At 40.8% G+C, this 26,254-nt stretch overlaps 1 protein-coding gene across 17 annotated transcripts in view; it reads left to right on the forward strand.

The window, feature by feature from the left end:
* The window catches only part of RYR2 (ryanodine receptor 2), an 847,904-nt gene that overhangs the window by 323,490 nt on the left and 498,160 nt on the right, over positions 1-26,254 (forward strand). For all 17 annotated transcript variants that reach the window (XR_003095960.1, XM_025213656.1, XM_025213760.1 and 14 more), the window contains 2 exons: positions 13,050-13,149; positions 18,761-18,857. Coding sequence is in view for 16 of the 17 variants with exons in the window: in XM_025213656.1 (XP_025069441.1) it covers positions 13,050-13,149; positions 18,761-18,857 (197 nt within the window). In the remaining variant the exon portion in view is untranslated. The remainder of the gene's footprint in view (positions 1-13,049; positions 13,150-18,760; positions 18,858-26,254) is intronic.

Genomic DNA, 26,254 nt, shown 5'->3' on the forward strand with positions numbered 1-26,254 from the left:
GTTCAAAGAACGTCTGCTGGGCAAATGGTATGATGATCTTAATAACTTAAATGCTGCCTGCCAATGTGTATTTTCAATGATTGATAATGACGTCCCAGAAGCATATGTTATTCTTGCAAGAGCTTGGTCAATTTTTTCTTGCTCTTCAGGTGTCATCTTGTCTACAAATGAAGTTATTGGGAGTCTTTTGGATACAGTCGGTTGAGGTATCTGTTTGCCTGATGATGTTGACTGGGCAACACTTTGTGATGCTGATATGACAGAAGAAGCAGGAGGGGTCAAGAATGTTTGCAAGTGCTACTTCCACTGTCATCATGATCTACCTTACATTCATGAAGGATTTTTTTTATGTCTGCAAGACACTTCATGCAAGGATGTGTTTGGTCATCCTGGTAGCACCTGGAAATGCATATTTAATTCAACCGTATTTGCAAAATAACAGGTATTTTTTCAGAATGACTTGCAGTTGCAGTGTGGAAATGCTTCCATATGTTAGAAGATGGTTGCATCATGTTGCTGAGGGGAAAAAAGAAGTAGTTCAATAGCTAGGTTACATATATAAACACTAAAATACAGCATGTGAAAAATTTAGTAATTGATGGAGGGAAGCCCTCCTCAGTAAAATAACTGTGAATCACCCCTTCCCTCAGGCCTTACTCACTGCTAACATCAGGGTGGAGGGTGATTTGCTCTGAACTCTGGAGTTCAGATTGGTAGGAACTCCATTATGAATTACATAAATTATCAAAATATATTAACTGAAGTATAGTTTAATATACCAAACTCAAAGAAATTGAAACTCTCACCTTTCAATAAACAAAAAGTCAACTTTCAGCTCCTTTGTGTTGTAGTTTGTCAGGTACTTCTGTAGACTCAGTGTCACAGGGTCCAGGAGGAGGCAGGTTCCATTCCACCACCAAAATCTTTAAGTTTCTTTTTCCTCTGGGGCTTGGCTACTCACACCAGGACTTTAGCAGTTTCTTTACAGAAGCAAGAAGGGCAATAAGCTGCTTGTTTCCCTGTAGCAGGGAACTGCCAGTAACCACTCCCAGTCCTTTGAAGGCAGAAGTGACCAGGTTGAGGGGCCTGGTCATGACTCGGGAACAGGACACATTACTATGTCTCCAACAAACTGTAGATCAATGGTCACCAGAGGAACGAAGGCTGCAGGAATTGCGGAAATACACAAGCAAAGATGGATCCTTCTTTCTTCCCTCCTGTGCAGATGGCCGCACCTTCTGGGGGAAGAAATGCATCTTGGATTTGAGAGTTGTAGCATGTCTACCATATAAAGGAATTGTAATGATCTAATACTGTAGATTATTTTATGTAAAACACCTTCATATTATAAAGTTATTAGAAATCTTATTGAGGGAGTACAGGGAAGCTGTAATAAACAATATTTGAAAACCTTGTCTTAAAAAGGATTTAGTTCACCACTCTAAAAGAAAATATTTTGTAAGAGGTTTTTTCAGTTTTTCCCCAAATTTCCAATTTTTCCATTGCAAAAAAAGGAAAAAGGTGTTTGAAGAAAAGTGGGGAAAAAATGTTTTTTTCCCCTCGAATTTTTCTGTTGTTTTTTTCCAGGCCTTCACATCTCTAGTCTTAGGGGTCGGTCCTGGGGCCAGTTTTGTTAAATATCTTTATTAACGACCTAGAAGATGGCATAGAGTACACCCTCAGCAAGTTTACAGATGACACCAAACTGGGGGGAGTAAAGATATGTCGGAGGCTATGGCTAGGATTCAGAGTGACCTAGACAAATTGAGGTTCAACATCATGAGGTTCAACAAGGACAAGTGCAAAGTCTTGCACTTAAGATGGAACAACCCTATGCACTGGTACACTCTGGGGACTGAGTAGCTGGGCAGCAGCTGTGCAGAAAAGGACCTGGGGGTGACAGTGGACAATAAGCTGAATATGAGCCAACAGTGTGCCCTTGTTGCTGAGAAGGCTAACAGCATACAGGGCTGCATTGTTAGGTGTTTTGCCAGTAGGTCAAGGGAGGTGATTATTCCCCACTATTCAGCACTGGTGAGGCCACATCTGGAATACTGTGTTCAGTTTTGGGCTCCCCTATTACAGAAAGGATGTGGACAAATTGGACAGAGTCCAGCAGAGGGCAACAAAAATGGTGAGGGGGATGGGATATATATCCTATGAAGAGAGGCTGAAGGAGCTGGACTTATTTAGTGTAGAGAAGAGAAGACTTTGGGAGGGGATTTAATAGCAGCCCTCAAGTACCTGAAGGGGGGTTCCAAAGAAGATGAAGCTAAACTGTTTTCAGTGGTGGCAGATGACAGAATGAGGAGCAATGGTTTCAAGTTGAAGCAAGGGAATTGTAAGTTAGATATCAGGAAGAATTTTATTACTAGGAGGGTAGTAAAGCACTGGAACAGGTTCCCTAGAGAGGTTATGGACTCTCCCTCTTCAGAGTTTTTTAAGATTCGGTTAGACAAAGCCTTGGGATGATCGAGTTGGGGACGGTTCTGCTTTGAGCAGGGGGTTGATCTAGATGACCTCCAGAGGTCCCTTCCAACCCTAATTTTCTATGTTTCTAGCTGAGCACATGCCCCCAGCCTCCTGCTTTCCACCTGCTCTGGGGAATGGAAGTAGCCCCAGTCCAGGTGACAAGTTGGGGTCTGCCCCCATCTCCTGTTCACTGGCTTTCTCCCCAGCACCCTGATCCCAACTGACTTTCCCCCTGCCCCTTGATTACCTGTGGCTGCCCATGTTGTTTTGTCTCAAGGAGCAGGTAAGGAAGGGTTAAGACTACTTGCTAGCCTCTGCTGCTGTTGGCTGCTATCTGGGCCAGAAGAGCAGACCTCACCTTTCCCTGCCTGCTCCTTGGGACAAGACACTGCAGGCAGTCACAGGTAATCAGGGGATGGGAGGTGAATGGGGATCAGGGGTGCTGGGGAGGGTAGGGGCAGGGGGCCCAATTCTGGCTACTAGGAGAGGGAGCAGGCCCTTGCTTGGCAGTGGGGGGCTTCTTCCCCTTCCTCCTGCAGATCAAAGACTGGCAGGGGAGGATGCTGAGCAGCTAGTCCTGTGCTCCCACAACTGGCCAGACCTGCGGGGGAGGGGTGGGGGAGTGGGGCAGGGAGGACCTGGGCGTAGGCATGGGGCTACCCCAAATAGGCAGACCCTGGCTGAGGATGCTGGCCCCAGGTTGTGGGAGTTCTTCCCCTCATCCCCCCAGCATCTCAGTGAGTCATGTTGGTCCAGCTGCAGGAGGGAGAAATCCTTGTAGACCACTTGGGGGCTAGGGCTGATGGTGGGGTGGTGCTCTGCTGTGCCACCTTCCCTCCTCCCCCTTGCTGGCCTGACAGTACAGGCAGGATGCAGGCTAGGTAGCAGAGGCTTTGCTGCCTCAACTCTGTGACAGCCCAGGGGCAGTGCCAGCCTTGCTTGGCTAGAACAGACAGCTTGGGCCAAGACTAGCCTGACCACCCTGGGAGGGGAGACTTGCAGTGGGGGTGGGGTGCAAAGCATCCTGGGATGCTGGGGGAGTGACAGTTAACTTGCATCTGGAGGGGGTCTGGGACAGAAGTGTAATAGACTGGTTTAACTTAAATCAATTTAGTCTGGTACTACATTCATCCAGGTTTATTTTAAACCGGTTTCAGCACTTTTGAAACTGGTTTATGTGCACTGAACTTTTGTTCTGTTTCAGGTTTAAACTAGTTTCCAATCACTTATCAGCTTATGTGTAACTTCTGTCCTCAGTCACAGTCCCTCAGCATCCTAGGATACTTTGCACCTCCCCCACGAACCCTCCCCTCACAGGGTGTTCAGGTAAGCCTTGGCCCAAGCATGCTCAAATGTCCTCCCTCGCCTGCCCAGCTTCTGGCCTGGGCCACTGCAGGCATGTGACTGCATTTCTGGAATCAAAAGTGGATGTCTTCTCACTTGCTTATCAGTTCAGTCTACGTAGCTTAGACTAACCTGCAAAGATTGAATTAATTCAGCCTTGGACTTTTGGCTTTATGTGCTTAGCCAAAAAGTGTCCAAAAATTCCAGGATTTTAAAAATGTTAAACGAACTGTAACCTACAGGGTTTTGTCTTATTTGACAGATTTTCAACTGTTTCCTTAATCACAAAGGGAACTTGTGTCCCCCACCCTCCCCTGCAATCTCAGGTTCACTCAGAATAGACCTTTTGTTAGACCCTCGATCACTTTAGGATTTGCATCAGACCTTAAGATTTTGGTTGCGTTTTGAATGCTTTACACAGCTGCAGTTTTAAGGCTTCTGGTGTACTCTCTGTTCCTCTTCTTTATGAGCAAATATTACCATTTGTTTTGACAGCATCCCCCATAATCAGTATTATTTATTGAGTGTATTTTCACTGCATTGGCTAAACAAGTTTAATCAGAAGTAAAATTATACTCGGCAAATAGGTAGGTTGGTGGCTTTGTTTGCCGAGACACTAAGCTGATTTTCTGTTTCATGTTTTTCCTGAAGCTTGCTTAATTGTAAATTGCCTGATAATCACATGCCCTTCCATTTCCCTCTGCAGAGTAAATAGAAAACTCTTGACTAACTAGCTGTAAGCATAGCTATGTGGTTGATTTTTTTGCCTAGAGTAAATATGGCCACAGTCATTTGACATCATACTGGGCTTCTCCTTTATCAGATTAGCTACAAAGGCCTAAACAGAGTTGTGCAGTTCCTTTCTGTACCCACAAATTTCTTCTCGGATATACAGATTCTCTGAGGGAGTTCTGTTCAAGACACCATATAGCATTGTTTTGTGATTCTTGAGGTTTTTTAGCTGAGTAATGAAAATCCACCTCCTTCTCCTATGGTGGAAAGGGTCAGTACTCCTTTAGATTGATATACTGTGTCCTGATATAGCATGTATGGAGTTGAAGAAAAAGGGCACATGGAAGATCTGTATCCCTCACTTGTATTCTCTGAGAGAAGATTAAAAAGGGCCATGGGTGATGGCCCCACTAGTGTTTCTAGACATCCCAAAGGAGCTGGAGCAGATCTCTGTCTTCTACTGCCTGTAGCAGCTGAATACTCTACTGTCAGTGCTGGGCTCTGGGCAGCCAAGCCTGGGATCCAAACTGGGATCAAGGTTGCTGTTCTCAGGTTCAAAACAGAGTCAGAGAGGGCAACCAGAGCAGAGGAACAAGCTGAGTCAGGAAATAAGGAGATCAAAAGGAAAATAAAGTGTGTAAGTGAGCAGGTCAGGAAATCAGGAGCTCAGAAAGCAGGCAGTTATCAGAGATGTGATCCCAAGTCAGGAAAACCCTGTTGTTGAGACACTTCCTGTCCCCCTCCCTGTCTTATGTAAGCAAAGTGGAGGGTCAGGTGTTAGAGTAGGTGGAGACTTGGGCACTGATGGAGGCTTTAGGCAGGCCTTATCTACTTTTGGGGAACAGCAGCAGGGTAGCAGGTTGGGTAGACAGCCATACTGGTTCAGGCCAAGGCTGTAGGTCTGACATTGATCTTCCTAAAAAGATGCAGTTGTGCAGTCTCCAATGCAGTCCTCAAGCACTCTAGGAGGCATTAGTCACTGGTAGAATATTTTTAGCCATTGCTATTAGCATACTAGTCTCATGAGCTCTTTATTCTCCTCCTTCAATGTAATAGTGGCTTTACTAGCTTCAGCCTAACTTTTATGTAGTTTTCAAATAGTACTGGAAGGAGAGTGGCCCCCTCCATTTTTTTTCCCTTCCTGTTTTCACTATTTAGAAGAGGCAGAAAAATGTAAAGTGCACACAGAATCAGGTACCATTGGATGAGATGTCAGTATTGACATGACTTAGCTTCAAGGAAGCCTGCAGCAAGCTTTGTTTTCTTCATAATCCGCTCTCTGCATACTAACACCTTCCACAGAACAGAAACATTAGGTGAATTCAAGCATTTTTTCCCAGGTGAAGGGAATGTATGGATTGAAACATTGATATCTCCTTCCAAAGTGTGCTCTGTGTACCTCTCTCAGCAGTGTTTGTGTGTGCCTTGAGTATAGGCTTATTGAACACTGAATTTAAAATAAATGATCCAGTCATTTGCAGCCGTTGTTTTGTAAATGTGAATGTGCTGCTAGAGGCATAGCTTGAGGGTTCTTGCAAAGATTACTGTCTGATGGCTAAGCATTTCAGAAACACTGAATGCACAAGATTATTTTTCTTTAGGGCACTATGTGTTGCATTGAATGAAGCTACATATGATTGGAAAACTTGCTGTGCTAAGGGAGATGTCAGTCTCAGGGGTTGTCACTGAGAAATCACATGTAGGCCATGGAGTTTACATAAGTTCATGAAATATTATGTTTTTCTTTAGTGATTTAAACACTATGATGGATTAACTTTATTAAGGCTTCATCCCTGTCTTATTAAAGGAGGCACAGTTATCAGTGCCTATTTTTAGGTTTGCCTTATGCCATCTGTCATGGTCACCAGACCCTGATTCACTTGCTTACTACTTTATCAAATCATTTTGGTTGAAGTTTCAGTAGTGGGTGACTGTTTCAAGCTGAAGTTCAGCAGAAATGATTCCACAGTTTTGCAAAATGAGGTGAAAGAGAAATATGTAATTTTGTTGTTGTTGAAAAATATGTTCATTTTGTTGAGAAGTTGTAGTATATTCCTTATTTGGAGTAAGAAATTTGGCAGCAGAGTGCATATTGTGTCAGGTATATGACTTTTGTCCTCTTTGTGGAAATCACTGCAGATGTGGCCAAATTAAGATATTCCGAAAGGCTGTTCATGCTTGCGCTATTGTGAGACTTGGACAAGTTATCCAGAGAAGCTTGATGTAATAAGTGTGCTCCATTCTGGAGCTGGAAAGGCTGAGCTGGCCTTCATACTCCTTTGAATGTGGAGGGCTATAGCATAGCAAAAGACATCTGCTTGCCACAATGTCTCTATAGTGCTAGGCATCATTGTATCCAGGCACTGTAGAGAAAGAGAAGGAAATGGCTTTGTATAGTGAGGAGCTGGGTCTGAATAAGGGACAAATGGGGGAGAATGGGTCCCAAGAGCTATGATGCAGGGACAGTTGGGCAAGGATCGCAGGGGTTTCAGAGCAGCTGGATGACATGCGAGGGCCAGAGAGGTATGAGCATGGAGCCATGGAGATCTGTAGGGACAAGCAAGACAAGGTCAGCCTAGGTGGAGACGAAGGGCTGAACGCACTGTGTTTGGGTATGGTGAAAGCTGAAGGACCACTATACGATACCCTCTTCAAAATAAGGAATGGAGTCCAGGGCTCCTGCTTTCACCATTTCTCCATAGTCAACGAATAAATAACAGGTATGATAAGGCCTACTGACAAAATCTGTGTCCTTTTTTCCTGTATGTCCTGCGCATGGGATAATAACCTTCTAAATGCTGTCAGTCTAATTAGCTGATGGACTGTATGGTAGCCAAGGTGGTTCTACATGATAAGAGACTTCCTATTTTTTCAGGATGCTAAATAAAAACAAAAAATAAAAAATCCCCCTAAAGAGTACATCAAAAGAAGTTTAAGGTTTAAAAAGTCAACTGCTTGTAAGTGAGGAAATTAAGACTGTACAGGTCCGTTTTGGCTTCCGGGTGTGTTTGCATTATGATACATCTTCAGTTATGTGGCAATGCACATTTCCTTCTGGAGGATGCTGCTCAAGGAATGAATCAGTGTTGTAACATTAATTACATTTCTGGGGACCAATGAATATGTTAGGGAAGTGTAACAAGCCAAAGTAAAGTGCCAGGGTTTAGTTGGGTGCCACCCTGTATTGAACCCTATATCTGTGATACCAGTAAGCTTCTTAAACCAGACTTTTCATAGGTAGCCTCTAAATCTATTCCTTACTTTTTGGGTGGCCACTTGGGTTCTGATTTACAGAAATAATGAACATTCACAGCTGAAGTGAGCGGGGACAGTTCTCTGTACAAATCAAGTACTATAAACTGTTAAATTCTCTGATACATTAGGAAGTACACAGCTGTGTGCCTCAGTTCTCCATCTGTACAATGGAAATAATAATACCATATTACTATGATGGGGTTTGTCAAAATGAATTCATTAATATTTGTGAAGCACTCAAATAGTGCTGTGATGAGAAAGCACAGGAAAAGACCATAAAGGAATTAGCAATTTTGCATTCAGAGTGGGATTTGATTAACATGTAGCTGATGAGGCAAAAGTATTCCATACTAAACAAGGAGAAAACAAAATATAGAGTAGTTTTTTATTCATTATTATTGCTTATTCATTGAGCACCAACCCTTCTATTCACTGAATGATTCAGATCCTGTGGAAAAAATAGGAGATGGTCTTGTTGCATTAGTTGTTTTTACCCGATCTATTTCAGTGGCATGGCAGTGAGTAGACTTGCAATGGTTGCATTTTTATGTAGCTTTAAAATATGTGGTTGGAAAGGATTTTTTGACCTCCAGTACAGTTCCTACTTTTGTATAGTGCTAATAATTTCATCCTGAAGGTGATATAGAACAGAAACCAAAAGTGTCTCCATTAGCATCAGTCTGTTTTAAATGTCTCCCTTCTGAGTCTCTGGTCTGTTTAAGGTAGAGAAGCAGAGGTTTGTATGTAATATAGACACAATGAATATATAAAAAATGTAAAAGTTACATTAATCTCCCTGTATTTAAGATTCTGTTGTAGCTAGATAAGCACTTAAGGGTGGAATAAGACATTGCCTTTCATTGTCTTTGTGCCACCATAAAAAAAAATTATGTCAGCAAAGGCCAAACAAACAGGTGTCCATGCCCCTTGTCTTAGCACAAATGCCCTGAATTTGTGGCTGTGACAAAGGTGCTATTAATTTGTGCTGCTGTTCAGTGGTGGACATCTGTATGCTTTGTGGGACTAACTATCTGTTCAGAATTGGGTCCCTCAAGCCCTGGGAGCACTTCCCCTCTTATAGCAATGTACCCTGGGGAAACTTGGGGACACCTCTATGAGCAGCAAAAGCCAGGGTTCCCCACTTAGAGACTTGCTCCAAGATTCCCCAGGGCACATTTTTCCAAGTGGGAACCCCAGTTTTTCCTGCTTACAGAGACATGCCCTGGGCTTTCCCAGAGCATGTCTTTGTAAGCAGGGAAAGCTGGGCAGGCACTCCTGGGGTTGAGGGTTGTGATCCTGCACAGGAATTCCCAGGGTGCATAGGACCAGGCCCCTCAAGCCCTGGGAGAATACATCGCCTATTGTTCTGAAGCATCAAGGGGTGGAACAAAGGGTGACGTGTTTCGCCCAGTTAAGTGCATCAGCTGTCTCTGGATGCATCCCAGTACAGCCGATCTGCTCCATTTGGGGATGTCTATTTCTAGCCCAAGGTAACATAATTTAGGATGTTCCAATGTCTGTCACCTGGATATCAAAGCATGGTTACAATCCAAATATTTGAAATATACTTCTATCAAAAGTGGTCAAATATTACTATACATGAAGAACTGTTATCTGATAAAGCAAATAATACACTTTTAAAATCCAAGTACTTTACAGAATTTACATTTCTCAGTGTTTCATTAGTAGCTATTACACCATTTCCAGAGATGCAAAATTAATATTAATGAAACTCATTCTGAGTGTGTGGGATGCAAACTCTTTGAAGTTAATAAACTACAAACTTTAAAATTAGAAAGTTTGATCTGACAAAATATGACTTCGCGCTATTTGGAAAAGTAGCAAAAACAGATACAGATACAAGAGGGTACTCATTGGTTACTCAACAGCTACAGATACAAGAATCAGATACAGGAGGGTGCTCATTGGGTGTAAAGGGCTATAAAATCTGAGAGAAGTAAGTGGACAAGTTGCTTATCCCAGGGATGTATAGTAGCTTTGCAAAACAGATCACACAATATTATAGCAAGGGCATACACATCCATGAATAGTCATCCCTCAGTTTCCCAGGACAGGCATGATTCTTGGCACTGGTGGCTGTCTCTCAGATTTGTGTGAATCCGTTGGGCTTCATTCCTTTCTGGGAATCTGTTTCTGTGCGTCTTACACAAATTAAATGATTAGCCAATATTTTTGTATCCATGGCCCAAAAGAAAGACTGCACGATCCAGAAGGATGGTGACCTGCAATTGAAATATTTGAGTGAGCACATGTCCTTAGTACCTAGGCTCTTTGGACCGTTTCACTGTGTGTAGAAGTGAAATATACTACTGAAAGAGCCTTGGCATAATTTAATAACAGTTTCCTAGAAAATTGTACTCTGTTTTAGAGTGGGGGTTTACAAGGTTTTGTAGCGGTGTACTGGAATAACCTGGCTCAGGTCCAAGGTCCCAGATGCCCCTGTTGCTACTACTGTCTGCTGCTCAGCTGCAGTACAGCCAAATCCCCACTACTACCTCACCCGCCCACTGCTTAAACAGTGCCGGAGCCAATCAGGTATGTGGGCTGTATCCAGTGGCTCTGTGGGCCAGATCAGACTTGCATGCCATATGTTGCTGACCCCTGATTTAGAGCACAAAGCATCATTATGTTGTGCGTAATCATTTATCCATCCATCTTTCTTTTTAATGCAAATATAGACTAATTATTTCAATTATTTTAGCCATGTCTTCAATGTTCTTTAACGCAAACAGAATGAAAGTCTTTCGTCATTCGTTTAATTGACTCAGAAGAGTATTTTTCTTTGTTTTCTGGCTCTACCCTTATGCATGCACATTTTTTCCTCTCCAATGGCTCTTTATAACCAGTTATGTTCCTGGAAGATTTAAGAGTGAGCACCTGAAGCTGCATAGCATTGATACTGAGCAAACCTGGTAACCAATGCAGCAGATGTAGAATGGCAAAGGGAATGGAATCCTGATTGATAACTGATTTGTGAAAGGGGGCCTGAAGGACTTGTGGTATATCACTGCCTACCAAGTTTGTGTTAAACAGGGAGCAGGAATCTGCAAGTGCCAAACCCCTATGCAGAAATGAAAAAGGTAACCATTAGGGGTGTACAAAGTGGGCAGCATTTGATTCGGATTCAGCCCTATTCGGGGGACAGTGATTCGATTTGCTGATTCAGATCACTTTCCCGATTCGAGTTGGCTGAATCTGAAGATTCTTTTCTGATTTGGAGAATCAGCCATTTGGGCATAGACACTGCTTTATATGTTTTTTTTCTATGTACCTCAAGGTACCAGGCATGGCTCGTGAATACTGAGATGGAGGAGTGGGTGGAGCATACCATGGGAGCGCACTCTCGGCGGCAGACCCAGAAGTGGACTGGAAGTACTTTTGGTCCACTTTTGGGTCTGCCGTCACGCGTGTGGGGGACACCTCCCCCCCCTATGTCCCTCTGGCTTGGCAGTTGGCCACGGGGGTCCCTGGGTACCCCGCCAGACCCAGGAGGCACCAGTTGTCAAGCTGGGGAGCAGAGGGGTCCCCTGCATGCTCTGCGGCAGACTCAGAAGCAGACCGGAAGCAGTTCTGGTCCACTTTTGGGTCTGCCGCTGAGCGTGCAGGGGATCCCCCCATGCTCCTGTGGGATGCTCCATGTGCCCCACCATCTCAGCATTCACGAGCCGTGCCTGGTACCTCAAGGTATGTAGAAAACACATATAAAGCTGTGTCTATGGCTGAATAGTTGAGCCTCTGAATCTCTCCTAATCGAACTGGAGGCTTCTGATACAATTTGGAGAGATTAACGGGTCTCCTGATTCTATCTGGATTTGGAGATTCAGCCACCCAATCCGGCCAAATGTCCTCTGAATTGAATCAGTGACTGAAGCTTCGCACAGCTCTAGTAACCATCAGTCTGAACACTCAGGATATAACTACGCTGATATATAAGGTCAAGTGTATGGGCCTCTCATTCACATACTTTCTGAGTATGCTTAAGATTGACCCTAGCACAGTTCAACCTGACTCTGGAAGATCTGATTATTTCAGTTCTGAGGTGGAGCTTCATCTACTCTTCCCTCCATGCAATGTGGATTGAGGAGCAGACTACCAGCACAGGATGTCTGCCAACAGCAATCTCACAGCATCCTTCCTCTGCCTTCTGTCCCTTGGACATCCTACCTCTTTTCTTTTCTGCTCGTACCTGGAACCTGATACAGGAGAGATGAGACTGATTCCTTAAAAAGCTCTTTGCTCATGAAACTGAAAGCACAGTGTAGATGGATTTGATGTGGGCCAGAAGGTAAGATAGAGGTTGTGAGGATTAATTTGGGTGGTCTGGGCTGATTGAGTGCTGACCCTAAATAACTGTATAGACATACCCTCAAACTGGTATTGGTGAAATAGGTAATAAAATATCATCAGCCTTGCTGCCTCCCATTTAGTAACTGTCTGTAAATTCTGTCTGTTCTGTTTTATTCTGTTCTGTATAGTCAGCTGGTGATATGTAACAAATGTCTAGTCTGTTAGTATTGAATATTGATCAAGCACCTTAAAAGCACCTGAAGCACCTTTCATTCTTATATGTCATAAAGTCATCAGATGCATTTGTGATCTAGGCTACTGCCAAATAAAATTGTAAGACGGTTTATAAAGATCTTGAAAAATAATGCATGTTCTCACTTATAGTTATTATTGGTGAACACTTGTTCCTTTTTTGTGTTCTTTAGAAGGATTGTCTTTTTCTCACTGTCATGAAAAATTCCTTGACCCCTCATGTTTTGATTAGTATAATTAACTAGTTGCACATCTTCTGTCATTGAAGGAAGGCACATCATTTATTAGGATGCAGTTCTTTGACTTTTTTGCTTTCATGGTTGTGGTAACTGGTAATGTACATTTTTCATGCTCTGCAGATTCAGATCAAATCTGGCCTATCCTAAAATAGGGACTGATGTTTTTATATCAAGAATTGAGGGTTCTGAAATAAACTGATAGGCACCAGATATAATGATTAAATAAATGAAAGAAATGTTAAAAAAAAAAAGGAAGTCTCTTCATCTTACTTCTTCTATATTAGTCACAAATGCATCCCTGCAAAAAGGGTTATGTATAAATCTGGCATGTAAAGTGCATGGAAACTATTACTTACGTGAATATTATTAAATTAATGATTTTATTACATTCTAAAAATGTTTTGTAAATACCCTGAGCTATAAATACCATCTCTTTCCTTGTTTTAGCATTTATCTTATGGCAATGGTAGCTTACATGTTGATGCAGCCTTCCAGCAGACACTTTGGAGTGTAGCACCAATCAGTTCAGGAAGCGAAGTGGCCCAAGGTAAGATTGAGCTGTGTTTATAGTTAATTTCTAGATATGAATTAAATTCTTAAGGGTGGGGAAGGGAATCGTAATAAACTGCCATTTATTGCTGAACTGTAGCTGTGGGACTTCTTGTACATGAATGTTAGATCAGAATATTACATCTACTTTTACAAAGGGATGTAAAAGTTTGTTTTGAATATGATAGTAGAAACTGTGCTGTAAGGTATAATAATAATTTCCTACATGTGTCTTTCTCCAGGATAAAAATTAAGTACAATATTGTTTTCCCTGAAGACACGTTAATATTTATAATAGCAGGTAGAATAGCTTGTAGCCCAAATTAAAATAACGATATAATGTTAACCTGAAAGCTACAATAAATAAGGAGAATATTTAACCCATGCTTAAAGTGTGGCTCTTTGTCTCTCCCTAATGATTTTTGGGATTGCGGGTTTGGTTCTGATTCTCACTAAGAATCTAGGTCCTTTAGCTCGAGTAGTAGAGCCTTTTGCTTAGACTGCCTTGTTCAATACACAGTAATACATATATTCTGTGTTGGTGTAGTGTTGTTTAATAAGCCTGAATTTGGGATACAGCTCAGTTAGCTCAGATGTGTGATGCTAAAGCCTTTCTACCCATCACACTATCACATGTTTAACAGAAAATAGAAATGCTGTAACTTTTACATAATTAAACAAGAGGGTTAGGTGGTAGGGATCGATACAAAAATCAATCTAAGCCCCCTCTGCAAAATGTTACATTTATAAACAGCTAAATGTTGTCTTTAAAGTATTACTAACTCCTATTACAATAAGGTGATAGACATCTAGCTGTGCAAGAATTTACTCCTATCACCTACCTCCTTTGTTTAATTATGTAAACTTTATGTAATAAAGTGAATGGAAGCTATTGGCAGTAGGGCATGTGGGCAAAGGATGCGACTAGAAGCTGGGGAGGGGAGGGAGTCAGATTAGACAAGGAGCCTGGTTCAAGGGAACTGGGACTCCCTGGGCTTGGAAGGTGGAAGAATTGGAATGGTTAGGCCATGAGGACTAGTACTGGGCATGGGTGAGAAATGGCTGAACTGAGACAATATTGGGGTGAAGGGTCCAGAAAGCAGACTTGCATCTGATAGGCCAGGGGAATGGGACTCAGATGAAAAGCCTGAGAAGTCAAGAGCAGGGCTGGCTCATTCAGAAAAAGCTAAGAGATGTTTGGCTAGGGGAAAAAGACAAGATTTGGGATAGGTTGTATACGGTAGTATGGTAAATTCTTTCTAGGTTCTGTGCATTTCTTCAATTCTCGTAGTGAATTGGACAAAGAATTTCTGAATTATAACATTCTGACTCATTAGTCCCTTTGTGGCAGAATGGAGGTGAAAGGTTTCTTCTTTAAAAAGAAAGAAATCTGTCAGGGCCAGAAATTCAAATATTCCTAGCTTTTTATAAACTAGTTACTTTGAAATAATTTTTATAAATATTGTATTGATAGGCCTTAAAATAAAATTTAAAAAATCCCTACTTTCTGATTTTTCCATTGGGGGAAAGGATTTTTCTTCTAAGATCCAAAACAAAAACACCTTATCAGTTTACATTGTTTCTTGACACACTTAAAATACTGATTTTTTGGAAGTTGTTGCCTATTCATTTGTTTATTATTTGATTAATACTGTTATTAATACCTGTCCTGTATGTTTTTACTGTTCTTTAGGGAAAAGGGAAGTATTTTGCACAGTTAGAGACTAAGGATTGCTTAACAGTTCTGCTATGATGAATTGTTAAGCAATTATCTGCTAAATCTAGCTGGATTGAAATGTAGGACAGGGAATTAGCCCTCTCTCCTACATTTAATCTGAAATCTGGCAGGTGGCAGGGTAGAGTTGTACTTAGTAGTTTGTCTTCTGTTTGAAAAGTAGCAACCACCCAGGTGTTCAGACGCACAAAGGTTCATATGCATTTTTGTAGTGAAGCTGGAAGCTTCAATTACTGTAATTTTCCATTTTCTCCTATTTTATAGGTACAGAAATTTACCAGATTGATTTACCATCTTTATCCAAATCCAATACAATGTTGAATTTAATACCTCCCCTGACTAATTAGATTCTATAAATGGGAAATTATACATGTGTTATATTTTTCCATGTATAGGATCTAATTAGTAAAGAGTTGTCTTAAATTTGTTCCCAACTACCAGGGACAGGATAGGGGAGGAAGGGCAGGCAGTCAGACTGTCACACCTTGCTCCCTCACCACTTCCCCTCATGACTATGCCCCTACTGCCTGTCCCCCGTCCCTCTTGCCACTTGCCCCCCCAGCCTGTGCTTCTGCTGCATATTTACCCACCCCAGCCCTTGCAGCTGCCTGAACCCCCATTCAGGTTGCTGCCCCATCCCTCACCCAGTCCCCAGTGGGCTGCAGTCCCAACCCCCAGTGCTCTGCTGTCACATCCTCTAGCTCATGCTTCTACCCCATGTCCTTACCTGAACTTCTGAGCAGAGCAGGTAAGGGTTATCTGGCAGTAATGCACTGCTGCCTCATCCCCCTGACCTGCACTGCTGTCCCATTCCACCCCTGCTCCCTGACTTGATTCCCCCCTTGCTGTTGCCCTATTCCCTTCCTGATTCCCTCACCCAATCCCTGACCACACTGGCCCTCCATGCCTTGCCTGATATTGTCCTGATTTCCACCTGGTCTACAGCCCCATCCCTCATCTGATTGTTGACCTATTCCCCCCCATCCTTGCCTCTTCCTCATCCTCAGCCCCACCCATCCTGCTTCCCATCCCCACCCCAGGTTAGCACCCATCCCAGACCCAAGGCCTGGCCCCTGACTCTCACACAGTGGGTTGCTGTTGGCTCCAGCTCTGACCCTAGGCCAACATCAGGGCCAGGGAAGACATGGAGTGTTGGTACTTGATTCCAAGGTGAGGCTTGTTTTTTCCCATGTTGGTGGATGGGAAAACCTCATCGTGGACTCAAGTTAAATATGGTAATCTATGTAAACAAAATGTTCCCATGCCAAGGAGATCAGCTGGCTAGTGTCAGAAATGATTTGGAGCGAAGACTTTATTACAGCCAACCCAGCAAGGGTTACTGTAATTAAGAGCATTTCACTGGGAGGAAAGAATCATGTTGAAGTTAGTGCAGTCTTTCTGTCTGATCTTGGCAAATTATTTTAATGTTTGTGCTTCAGTTTATCTATAACTAAAACACAGATATGTGCTATCCCAGAGTGGAGAGGCAACACTTCGTTTGCTAATGTCATTGAAATATTTTATATGCAAAGATCTCAAAATGTTTGCACATAATTCCAGAGAATGCTTGTTCTGAATCAATGCTAATACTGGCTATTATACATGTTTAGACCTTTACCATTTTATGTCAATTTGTAGATACAAATAGAAAGTTATCTTTCATAGATTCCTGAAATGGTTCAGTTACATACAAATGACTGTGTTAAAAATAATAATTCATAATATGGACTAGGAATTTACTAGAAATTTAGGCTAATTGGAATGAAATTGAAAACGAAATGTAAAATGAAAAATGTGGCCTTAGTATGTCCATTGATTGCTTTCACATACCTGTCTGAAGCAAAAACCAGTTTCTTAATGGAAGTCAATCTTAGATGGAGATCAAACAAAGGACTATTTGCAAAATTGCACGAGGGAACTTTTAAAGAGTGTTGCTCAGTGCCATACCTGACCTTAGGGGAGAAATGTTAGCAAAGGTCTCTCAACGTATGTCTGCATCAACACCAACATAACTTCATATCACTGCATTCAAATATGTAAAAGTAGTCATTAGCTATTAATGAATTAACACATTAAAATCCTTTACCGAAGAGTCAAAAGTTTGCCTTCAACAAGTAGCCAAAAAGAATTTAAAATTAAATAGAAAAGGAAAAGAGAACCAAATACTAACACAATATTGAAACTTACAAGTAATGATTGGTTTTATTCTAGAGTGGATTGATTAAAAGGATTTTTTCTTTAATACATAGTAAATTTTCAAATATGTCTGAAGTACTACTACTATTACTATTTATTTTTGAAATTCCATCCACAGTAATTGCTTGGTAATGTGGCTGTATTATCTGTAGCCTTACAAACTTTTTGTATTTTGAAATTAGACAGAGCATTTGCACATATGCTCTGGGAGTGTCTGTGGGTGTGGGTGGGTGTGTGTGTGTGTGTGGCGGGGCTCTTTAATAAAAGCAGCTCTGAGCTTTAGATAAAGCACCCCCACCTCCATTTTGAAGCATGGGGATGCTGATACAGGAGATGTGGGAGGCTGTTGGAGTCAGTAATTGCCAGATGCATCAGAGAAGACTCAATTAACTGTAATTCCAGAGCAATGGAGGAGCCTCCCTCCTTATGTATAAGCACCCTTATTTCCTTTCTAGCCTCCTATTGTGAGATGTTCATCCAGTGTAGTGGATTCTTTTCAAGCTGAATTCTTCCATGTTGGCTCTGTACCAAAAGGCTCCCAAATTCATTTTTGAAAGTGCGAAGAAATTGCAGATTAACTCTTGAAAACAGAATTTCTTGTAAGGGAGAGCTGTCTCAGAACCTTCACTTACCTCCTCATTTGTCCCTCAAAGGGAAAACATTAAAGAAGTTCAAACAGGTGTTGTACCTTTTGACCCCTTAAATGTATGTTAAAAATAAGTCACTAAGTTGAGAGGGAAATCCTTGGGGTTAAGACCAAGCATCTTCAGAGGACAATGGGATGTTCTTGCAGAAGCAGGCAAGGGATTCTTACCACTGCTGCAGCATGGCTCTGGGGGAAGCCTGCAGTGCAATGAGGTGTGTCCAGGCAAGGACATAGGCTATGGGCTTTGCTAGAAGTGCCCGCACCAAATTATATTACCTTTTTAAAAGTCAGGTACAAGCTCTGCAGCTGGGGAGACAAAAGCAAGGTTGCCTCCATAAGGTGGCAAATCAAGTTCTTCCCCTGGACAAAGTATCTAATGCAAAGATTTGGTGCATTAGGATGTTAATGATAGTCCACGCCCCCAACCTCCTCTCCCATGATGCCATATAAAGACCAAGACAGTTAAATCCTTAGGTAATCTAGAGCTGAAGATCTTGATGTAAATACCTAGTAACAAGGATAAACGTAGGATTACACTTTAAATTTATTGCACTTCAGCAATACTTGTATAGCTTGTCATACCTAACAAACCTCATTGAAATAAACTGAAAATCAACTGAAATGTTGTCTTATCCTATCACCCTCTGGTAAAAGATGTTGATAGGATCTTGTAAAATTCAGCTAGCTTTTAATACTTTGTGCCCCGGAAAAAGGAAAGGAAAGATTTACATTTCTTGATGTTCTAACTCAGATTTATGTTAGGCTATTATGGATTTATTTTCAGCTTAGTTTCACAATTCCATATAGGTTGCGATAGTATCTACATTTCATACACACGTGTTTGTGCTTTTTGGCAGATACGTGTTCCTAAGTATTGGGTAAGTGGGTGACCTCATCTGCCAGTTCTGCATGTTCAGCTGTGGTGTGGACACACTGGAGGCAAGCTGGGAAGTGAGCCTTCAGTGTTGTTTGAGTGTGTTTCTTGCGGTTCACTTCAGATGGGTATCCATGATTTTCTCATCTTTATTCAAGGGTATCTGATAGGAGGTGATGTGCTGAGGTTATTGCATGGTCATATGGATGAATGCTTGACTGTTCCATCAGGGGAGCATGGAGAAGAACTGCGAAGGTAAGTCTTTGAGCCTAGAATGGATACAATAATAACACATTTTATTAAATTAAATTTGATTGTTGCTGCTATAACAATATTTTATAACAGTAAATTGATACCAGTCACTCATCTTGCAAAGAGATCCCATTGAGATCCACTTTTGATATGAACTAACAGCCTCCTTTGCATTTTCCTTTTCCAGTTCCATTAAACTTGCTTCTTTTGCAGGTGCAAACGCAATAAACTAGAGTCCTGGACTTCATTCAGAAATATCAAGCAAAATTGCCTGAAATACCAGGGGAACACAGAACAAAAATTGAGTGATTTAGCAACCTTTGCATTCATGATTTTGAGACATCTCTTTACTTGCGTGCTTACCTTGAAACCAAATGTGGGAATATAAATACTCAAATTCTATTGTGCTAACATTGACCTACAGTGATGTTCTGAGTGACAGAATTAACTTCCTGTTTCTATTGGGTCTGTTTCTTTAACGTCTGCAGAGATCTGTAGATGAACTTTGTCAGTTGTTTCACTGCTACTCTATTTTGTAGGTGTGCACAGTACTTTGGGAGATAGTAGAATAAGATTGTACAAGAAGCCATAGAATCTTCTAAGAGGAAACCCAGAATACAGCAGAAAGTGATAACGGTGGTTCAGCATGCGACTCTTCCCTCTGAGTCACTACTTAACCATCTTACTCCACACCAGTTTGCTCCTCATGTAGTGCTTGTATGCAGAGAAGGGCAGAGATTACGCAGAACAATTAGTGTATAATTAAAGACTATTATAAACTCTGTTCTGTTGTAACATAGGGTCATGTTACATGAATAACACTGAGAAGCACTGTTTATGTAATTTGACAAACACCCTATGTTAGACTTTTGTAAATTCCTATAGGTCTGTTGGTAGAATGCATAAAACCCTTTCCCATTTTGAAGATCTCTTATCGGCTTCCTTTTTTTGGTTTTACTCCTAAAATGTCACATAAAGTTACTTTCTATGTTACAGCTTTAGATATAAGTACTTTATACCTCACATTTCTTCTGTTTAGAAAATAAAATCTCTACTTATTTCTTATTATGGAGTAAATTTTTTTATCTTGACCTCTGAAAGGATGATGCACTAATCTGTGGAGCCTACGTTCCTTTTTTGAAAACTTTAAGTACTTTATTTGCCATGTGGTATTTAGTTACTGACAAGGCTATAACTAGAAAGCTCTGGAAAGTTTTGGTAAGGAGTGGTCTGATCAAGATCCACTATTTGTGGTTACCTTCATTCACATATATTTAATTTCTCCAGATTTTGTATGGAAAGTTTATACAAGAGAGCTGATTGATTTGCGTGTTATCTCTTCATGCAATTTTTTTAAATGGGTGGCAGATCTTAGTTATAATGTTAAAATTGGATTTGTTTCAGGAAGTCTTCAAAAGCAGGTCATCTCAGCAAAATGACAGGGTAAAAATGGTATTAGTATTCATATCCACCAATTTCTGTATCTCCCTTTCTCAGATTGCAAGTAAAACTATATTTTTCTCTGAAACCTTTTTTTCAAATAGGCAAAAGATTAGACAGGTCTAAAATACAAGTTTTGTGGGATTTTTGCCTTTTATCAAATCACTTAAGTATAAGGGTTCCACACTAGACAGCTTTTAAAATAGGACATTTGTGACATGGTTATAGGAATTTAACTGTAGTAGGTTTCTAAAGCTTACCACAAAATTATAACACAAGCAACCTGCATGTTGTGTGATATTCTCTCCGGCCAGGAGCTGGATGCTTGGGCATGCTCCTGAGAGTGGCAGTGAGTATAGCCAGTAAAACGCTAATGACAACCACAATGTTTTTCAGCACTGAGCACATATAACACAAGAGCTATTGTCTGGACATTGCAATGCAAATAATAAACAGCAGCAGTAATATATTAAGCTAGTAATGTTCAACATCCAGCTGTGGGCTGAATCCAGCCTGCGGGGCTCCCTCCAGGTTCGGAAATCTGGTGTCATGGGAGCATTGGCAGCATGAGTTGCCATGAATTCCAGAGATCCTGGGAGGTTTGGTACAGTAGTGTGCATAATCTTATTTATTTATTAGATTGACTGCCCTTCACAAAAAGGGCTCTGAGCTGTTTATAATAAAAGATAAAATAACCTATAAAAATCAGAATAAAATATTTATAGATTCATAGAATAAATAGAACCTATTAAATTTATTAAATCCATAGATTCATAGAATTATTAAAATAAGATAGAATAATAAGAGGAACTCCCCCAAATACCCCTACATTTTTTGTTAAAAATTCCACCCTGCCATCCCCATTCCTGCCTGCCCCCCCCTCCACACTTTTCATTTAGGAGAATGTCCCTGCTGCCCAACCTAGCCTTACTTTCCAACTTATGGACCTACCTAAATTGTGGCAGAAGTATGTGGCACAGCGGCACCTTTAATTTTGCTCTTTTTGCCATGACCCTCCCATGTTATGGCATTTTTCACCCGACCCCTCACTCCCCCACTGCCTCCCAGACCAAACATATTCAAATCAAATATTTATAACAAGAAATACAATAAATTATCCTATCCCCACTGAAAGGTCACCTTCAGTGGCATCCACCTTGGGCACTTGCCCTCGGGAAGTCTGTAGTCCTTTATAAAGTCAGCAAGCTTCCTTTCCAGCACAGGTGGTCATGTGTTCTGGTCCTTTTGTGTTCTGGGCTTAACTTTTAGAGCAAAGAGTCAATGACATCAGCCTCCCTTACTGAACTGAAACAGTTCTGAGAAACAGGCAGCTTCACGAGTAGGGGCTAAAACTATAATCTAGACCTCTTGATTTGGACTGAACGCTTAGACCCTCTGATTTCCCCTGTGTTCTCAGGAGCTGTGTTGTCTGGGGCAGCAGGTGTTGGTATAGAAACACTGCTTTTGAGAAGATGGCCCCAGCCTCAGTAGGTGTTAGCTTATCCACAGAGACCTTGACACCTTTGCGAAAGTTAGGGGCCTGGACTAGTGAGGTGCAATTGCATAAACTACCAAAGAAAAAGAACACATTGTAATGCTGATTTTTATCCTTCATATGGTGCTGTCACTATCACTGCTGGGAGATGGCTGTATTATTCCTGGGTAGTATATGTGTCTCATTGAAATATTTGTAGAATGGAAGAACTCTCTCAGAAAGCTGATTTAAGGGTTTTGACAATTCTGAATAATTCAGATAATAAAACCCAATGCAATAAAGTTGGAGTGTATTGCTTGGAGTGGTATTTTTGTACACGAGCCAAGTGAAATAAGTGCCTACAAAATACATTTTAATAGCCTTAATAATTAGTCATAGAAAATAAGTCAACAGGCTAGTTTGCCTCAATCCATCCAAAAGATGAGCATCCCCTCAGAAGTAGTCTTAAGCAGACTCAGTTTGAACTGTTAAACCTAGCTTGACTTGTAATTAACAACAGAATAGCTTGGAATAGAAAGGATGGAAAGAATGATTTATATGATCATATTTTTATACTGATGTGAGACTGACATACTGTCATATTGCCTCTAAAATATGGAAGTGTAGGCTAGACTGTACCAAATACTGAGCTCTGACTCTGATCTAGTAGACATACGCTTAACTTTAAACACATATTGTCCAACTGATGCCAGTGGGACTTCAGTCCACCCTATGTACTTAAGTTAAAACATGCATTTTTAAAGTGTTCTTACTATCCATAAGTGGGTTTCCTAATACTTTTTTTTGTGGGGGGAGATCTAAATCTAGAGTATCCATCCACATCTTTCTTTTGCAACTTAAATAATTTGTTAATAACTATTATTAAGTATTTTTGGATAACTGTTCTTAATAGTCTACCACAGAAGATACTGGTATCTGCTTGTATTTTAAGTGGCTTGAAAGGGTCTCTGTGACAGGGGGCAAGCTCGGGGCCCATTCTCATGCTGGCCCACCCACCTATTTCTATGGGCAATCTGCCCAGTCTTTCCTGCCACGACTTTGTTGTTTCCATAAACTGTTGGTATAATTTGGGAGACTGCCCTGATGCCAGGGAAAACTATCTGTGGCTCCATTCCTCTCCTATACTGCAGCCCAAGCCTCGCAGATGGCATCTAGGTGACACAGTGCTCTCGGCCCCTAACTCTGGCCTCTCTCATTAGAATCCATGCCCCTCACTCATACTTGGCTCCTTGCCCCCCACACACACAGTCAGGGCTCCTAGCCTCTGGTCTTCTTACCTTTTGCTAGGCTCCATGCCCTTCACATACTCTGGGCTCCTAGCGTCTCACTAGGCTCCACACTCCATCCCAAACTCTGGGCTCCTTGCCCCTCATTTACTTTGGCTGGCAGCAACAGACTGCAGACTTTATGTACTAGGTTCACAAAATGGCTGCCACCATCAGGCACCTACTGGATGCCTGACCCAGCCCTTAAAGCAGTAGGCACCAACAGTGGCTTGCCACAGTCTCTATGTGGTGTTTAGCTTTTTTCGTATTGAAATGGTGACAGTGAATTTTTTGTTCTATGTTAGAGTTGCAAGGTTTCATTTCTGAATTCACATTGTTATCAAGGGCATGTCTAAAATTATTGTAGTTAGAGTGCATGTAGAATTGTGGAGAAAAATGACTGAACTCTTAGTGAGATGTAACTTAAAAGTGTTCATTCCTTTTAATTAAAATTTAAATTTGAAATAGTAAGCTAGGACAGTACAGCTTAAATCAAGTGTCAGGAAATAAAACGTTAAGGTCCTCTAGTAATACTTATTCAGTCACACTACAGATGTTCCTTTATTTTTGTTCACTGTAAAATGTAATGTGATTTATCTTATTTATAATAAAGTAGATCATAAAATGTTACAATGTGACCATGTTAATGCTGTCATAAGAGTTTTAACTTTTTGTTTTTTCTGAGTTCCAAAATATGGAACTTTTCATGAATGTAGAATATGATATTTGTGCATTTGTATTTCTTTTTGCTTTATAAAGTGAATGAAAAGAAATCTAAATCAGGAAGGTGTGTCTGAACTTGCTTATGTTTAAAGAAATATTTTTAGGTTAGATCTGAAGTTCACTTACCATTATTGTATAGTTATTTGTATTCTCATAGGATACCTGTAGATGTGCGGGACACCTGCTCCGACATGCTCTAATTACAATGCGTTGGAGCAGACTTGTTTAATTGAGTCTGCTAAAGTGTACTAATTAGCATGCTCCCACAGCCTTGGTATCTCATGTATTCAGCATCCCCATATTCCAAAATGGTGCTTTAACTAAAGGTTATTAAAACCCCCCAACCCCCTCCAGAGCAAGTTGAAAGTTACCTAATTAAAGTTACCCAGAATAGGACTGAAGTGTGAGGCACTGGGTTTTCATAGAGTAAGAGTTCTTGCTGTAGATGTAAACAAGAAAGACATAGCACAGGAGAAAGGGATATAATGTACATGCAGAGACAGCTCTGGTATGCAAACGTTGTGTTAAGTCCAATTAAGACCACATCCAAAATTCTCCTTAAACAGTAGTTATATAAGGTAGTTCATATGTCTCTCTATGAGCCATTGGGTGGCAATTTTGTTTATGTTGCATTTCACATACAGGTGCTGTTCACCAGCCATGGGGCAAAGTTACTAAATTAGTTTGTAAATCCAGTGATAAAGTGAATATATATATTTTCCTGAAAAAGCAAGTGTTAAGTGAAACCAAAAGTATTTGACGACCCAAAATGGCAACCGCAATTGTTTCTAATGACCCAAGATGGCAACTGCAAGCGTTATAACAACTCGCTAAGCACTATGTGAAATCAGGTATCAATTTAAAATGTGCGTTATAGCGAAGTAGTGCTAAGAGAAACGGCCCTAAGCAGGGGGTTGCCTGTATTACCTTTCTACACTGCAGCCATTAGAGTACAGTAAATATTAGTGACCTAGGAACTGACTATACTAGAATTTACTTTTTCTTTTTTTAATACAGTTCCATATTATTTCTTTTTCTTCTCATTTTGAAACTGACAACAGATCAGTGTCCAGCTATGTTTCCTTATATTTTAATCTTTATTGAAAGAAGATTATTAATCTTAAGTATGGCTGCACATTAAATTATGTGTGTGTGTGTGTGTGTGTGTGTGTGTGTGTGTGTGTACGTGTACTTTCCTTCTAAGGTTTTGTGTATGTATGTATTGGTGGATAGGTCCCAGAGAGGTCTGCATTTTCTGAACTCATACTTTAGTCATTAATGATTCTATCCTCACGCCAGATATCTGTCTTTTTAGGACATTAATGTACCTTATAAGATACATGGACTTTGCTACAAATTTGCAACAAACCCGTGTTACTCTTAAAAAGACAGCCTTCTTAAATTGTGATATCTAATCTACTTAAGGTGAAGTCTTGACTGTGTCATGATAAGTGTGATACCTTTTTCTGCCAGAGCAGAAGATGTCTGTGAGGCTTGACTCTAAGGGGAAAAGCAGTGGCTCATGTCTCAAAGTGAGGTGAGGTCATGGCGTATGCAGTGTCTGGCTAATGTTTGCTCCTGATCTTTGTAGACACAATGCTTCTAGCTACTTTTGCTTAGGCAGTATGCTTGCTTTGATGCTTTGCTTTAGGACTCCATTGTATTTCTGAGAAGGAGAATTTAAAAACTTATTAATACATATTTATTAATTTACACAAGAACATCCTGTTACGTATACAAATTAAAAGAATTACAACTACTTAATAAAAAGGTGATCAGTTTGGTTAAGACCTTAGTGCTTGTGACTTACTGTTTTTTTTCCAGGTCATTTAGTTATTCTAGTCAATTCTGTCCACATAGCAGAATCTTTTCTGTTTAGTGAAATGAGTTAGTTTCAACAATATAAAAATCATGTAGCCTACCTCATTTAGTGCTCTGCTTTTCAGGCAATGAATTTCATAGGTGCAGTTGCCAAGTCATTGCACTGCTCCACTGTGTTGTAATAAGAATGTGAATTGGCTAGTGGTTGTCTAGGGGCATGGCATATAAAGTAATCTATTTTTTAACCCACATGAATTACTTTATTGTTGTAATTAGAGTTGATAGTCAGGTGTCTAACATTCTTTTTGATAGTTAACGATTGCCAAGCAGTGCAAACCGCTACCTTACATTTCACAAAGGTAACCAAAAGTGTTCTGAGAAAAATCAAGTGGGAACATGATTAATTTTGGACACTTTCATGTTCTAGTAATGTCACTTACTGTGTTTAGTAAGAGCCAAGAACTGTTTGCATTAAGAGCACTGAAGAACTCAGAAAAGGATGAGCTGTCCTTGGTGTTGTAATTGCAGTACATAAACTATAACACATATTAGCAAGTTTCAGGCCCTAGTGACTGTTTGTATTAGGAGAACTTAAAAGGATTAATGGTACAGTCAGGGAGAGCTGGTTGTGTTAGGTTTAATATACAGCAACAGGT

The sequence above is a fragment of the Alligator sinensis genome, unplaced genomic scaffold (genome assembly GCF_000455745.1).
Source record: "Alligator sinensis unplaced genomic scaffold, ASM45574v1 scaffold93_2, whole genome shotgun sequence".
NCBI lineage: Eukaryota > Metazoa > Chordata > Crocodylia > Alligatoridae > Alligator > Alligator sinensis.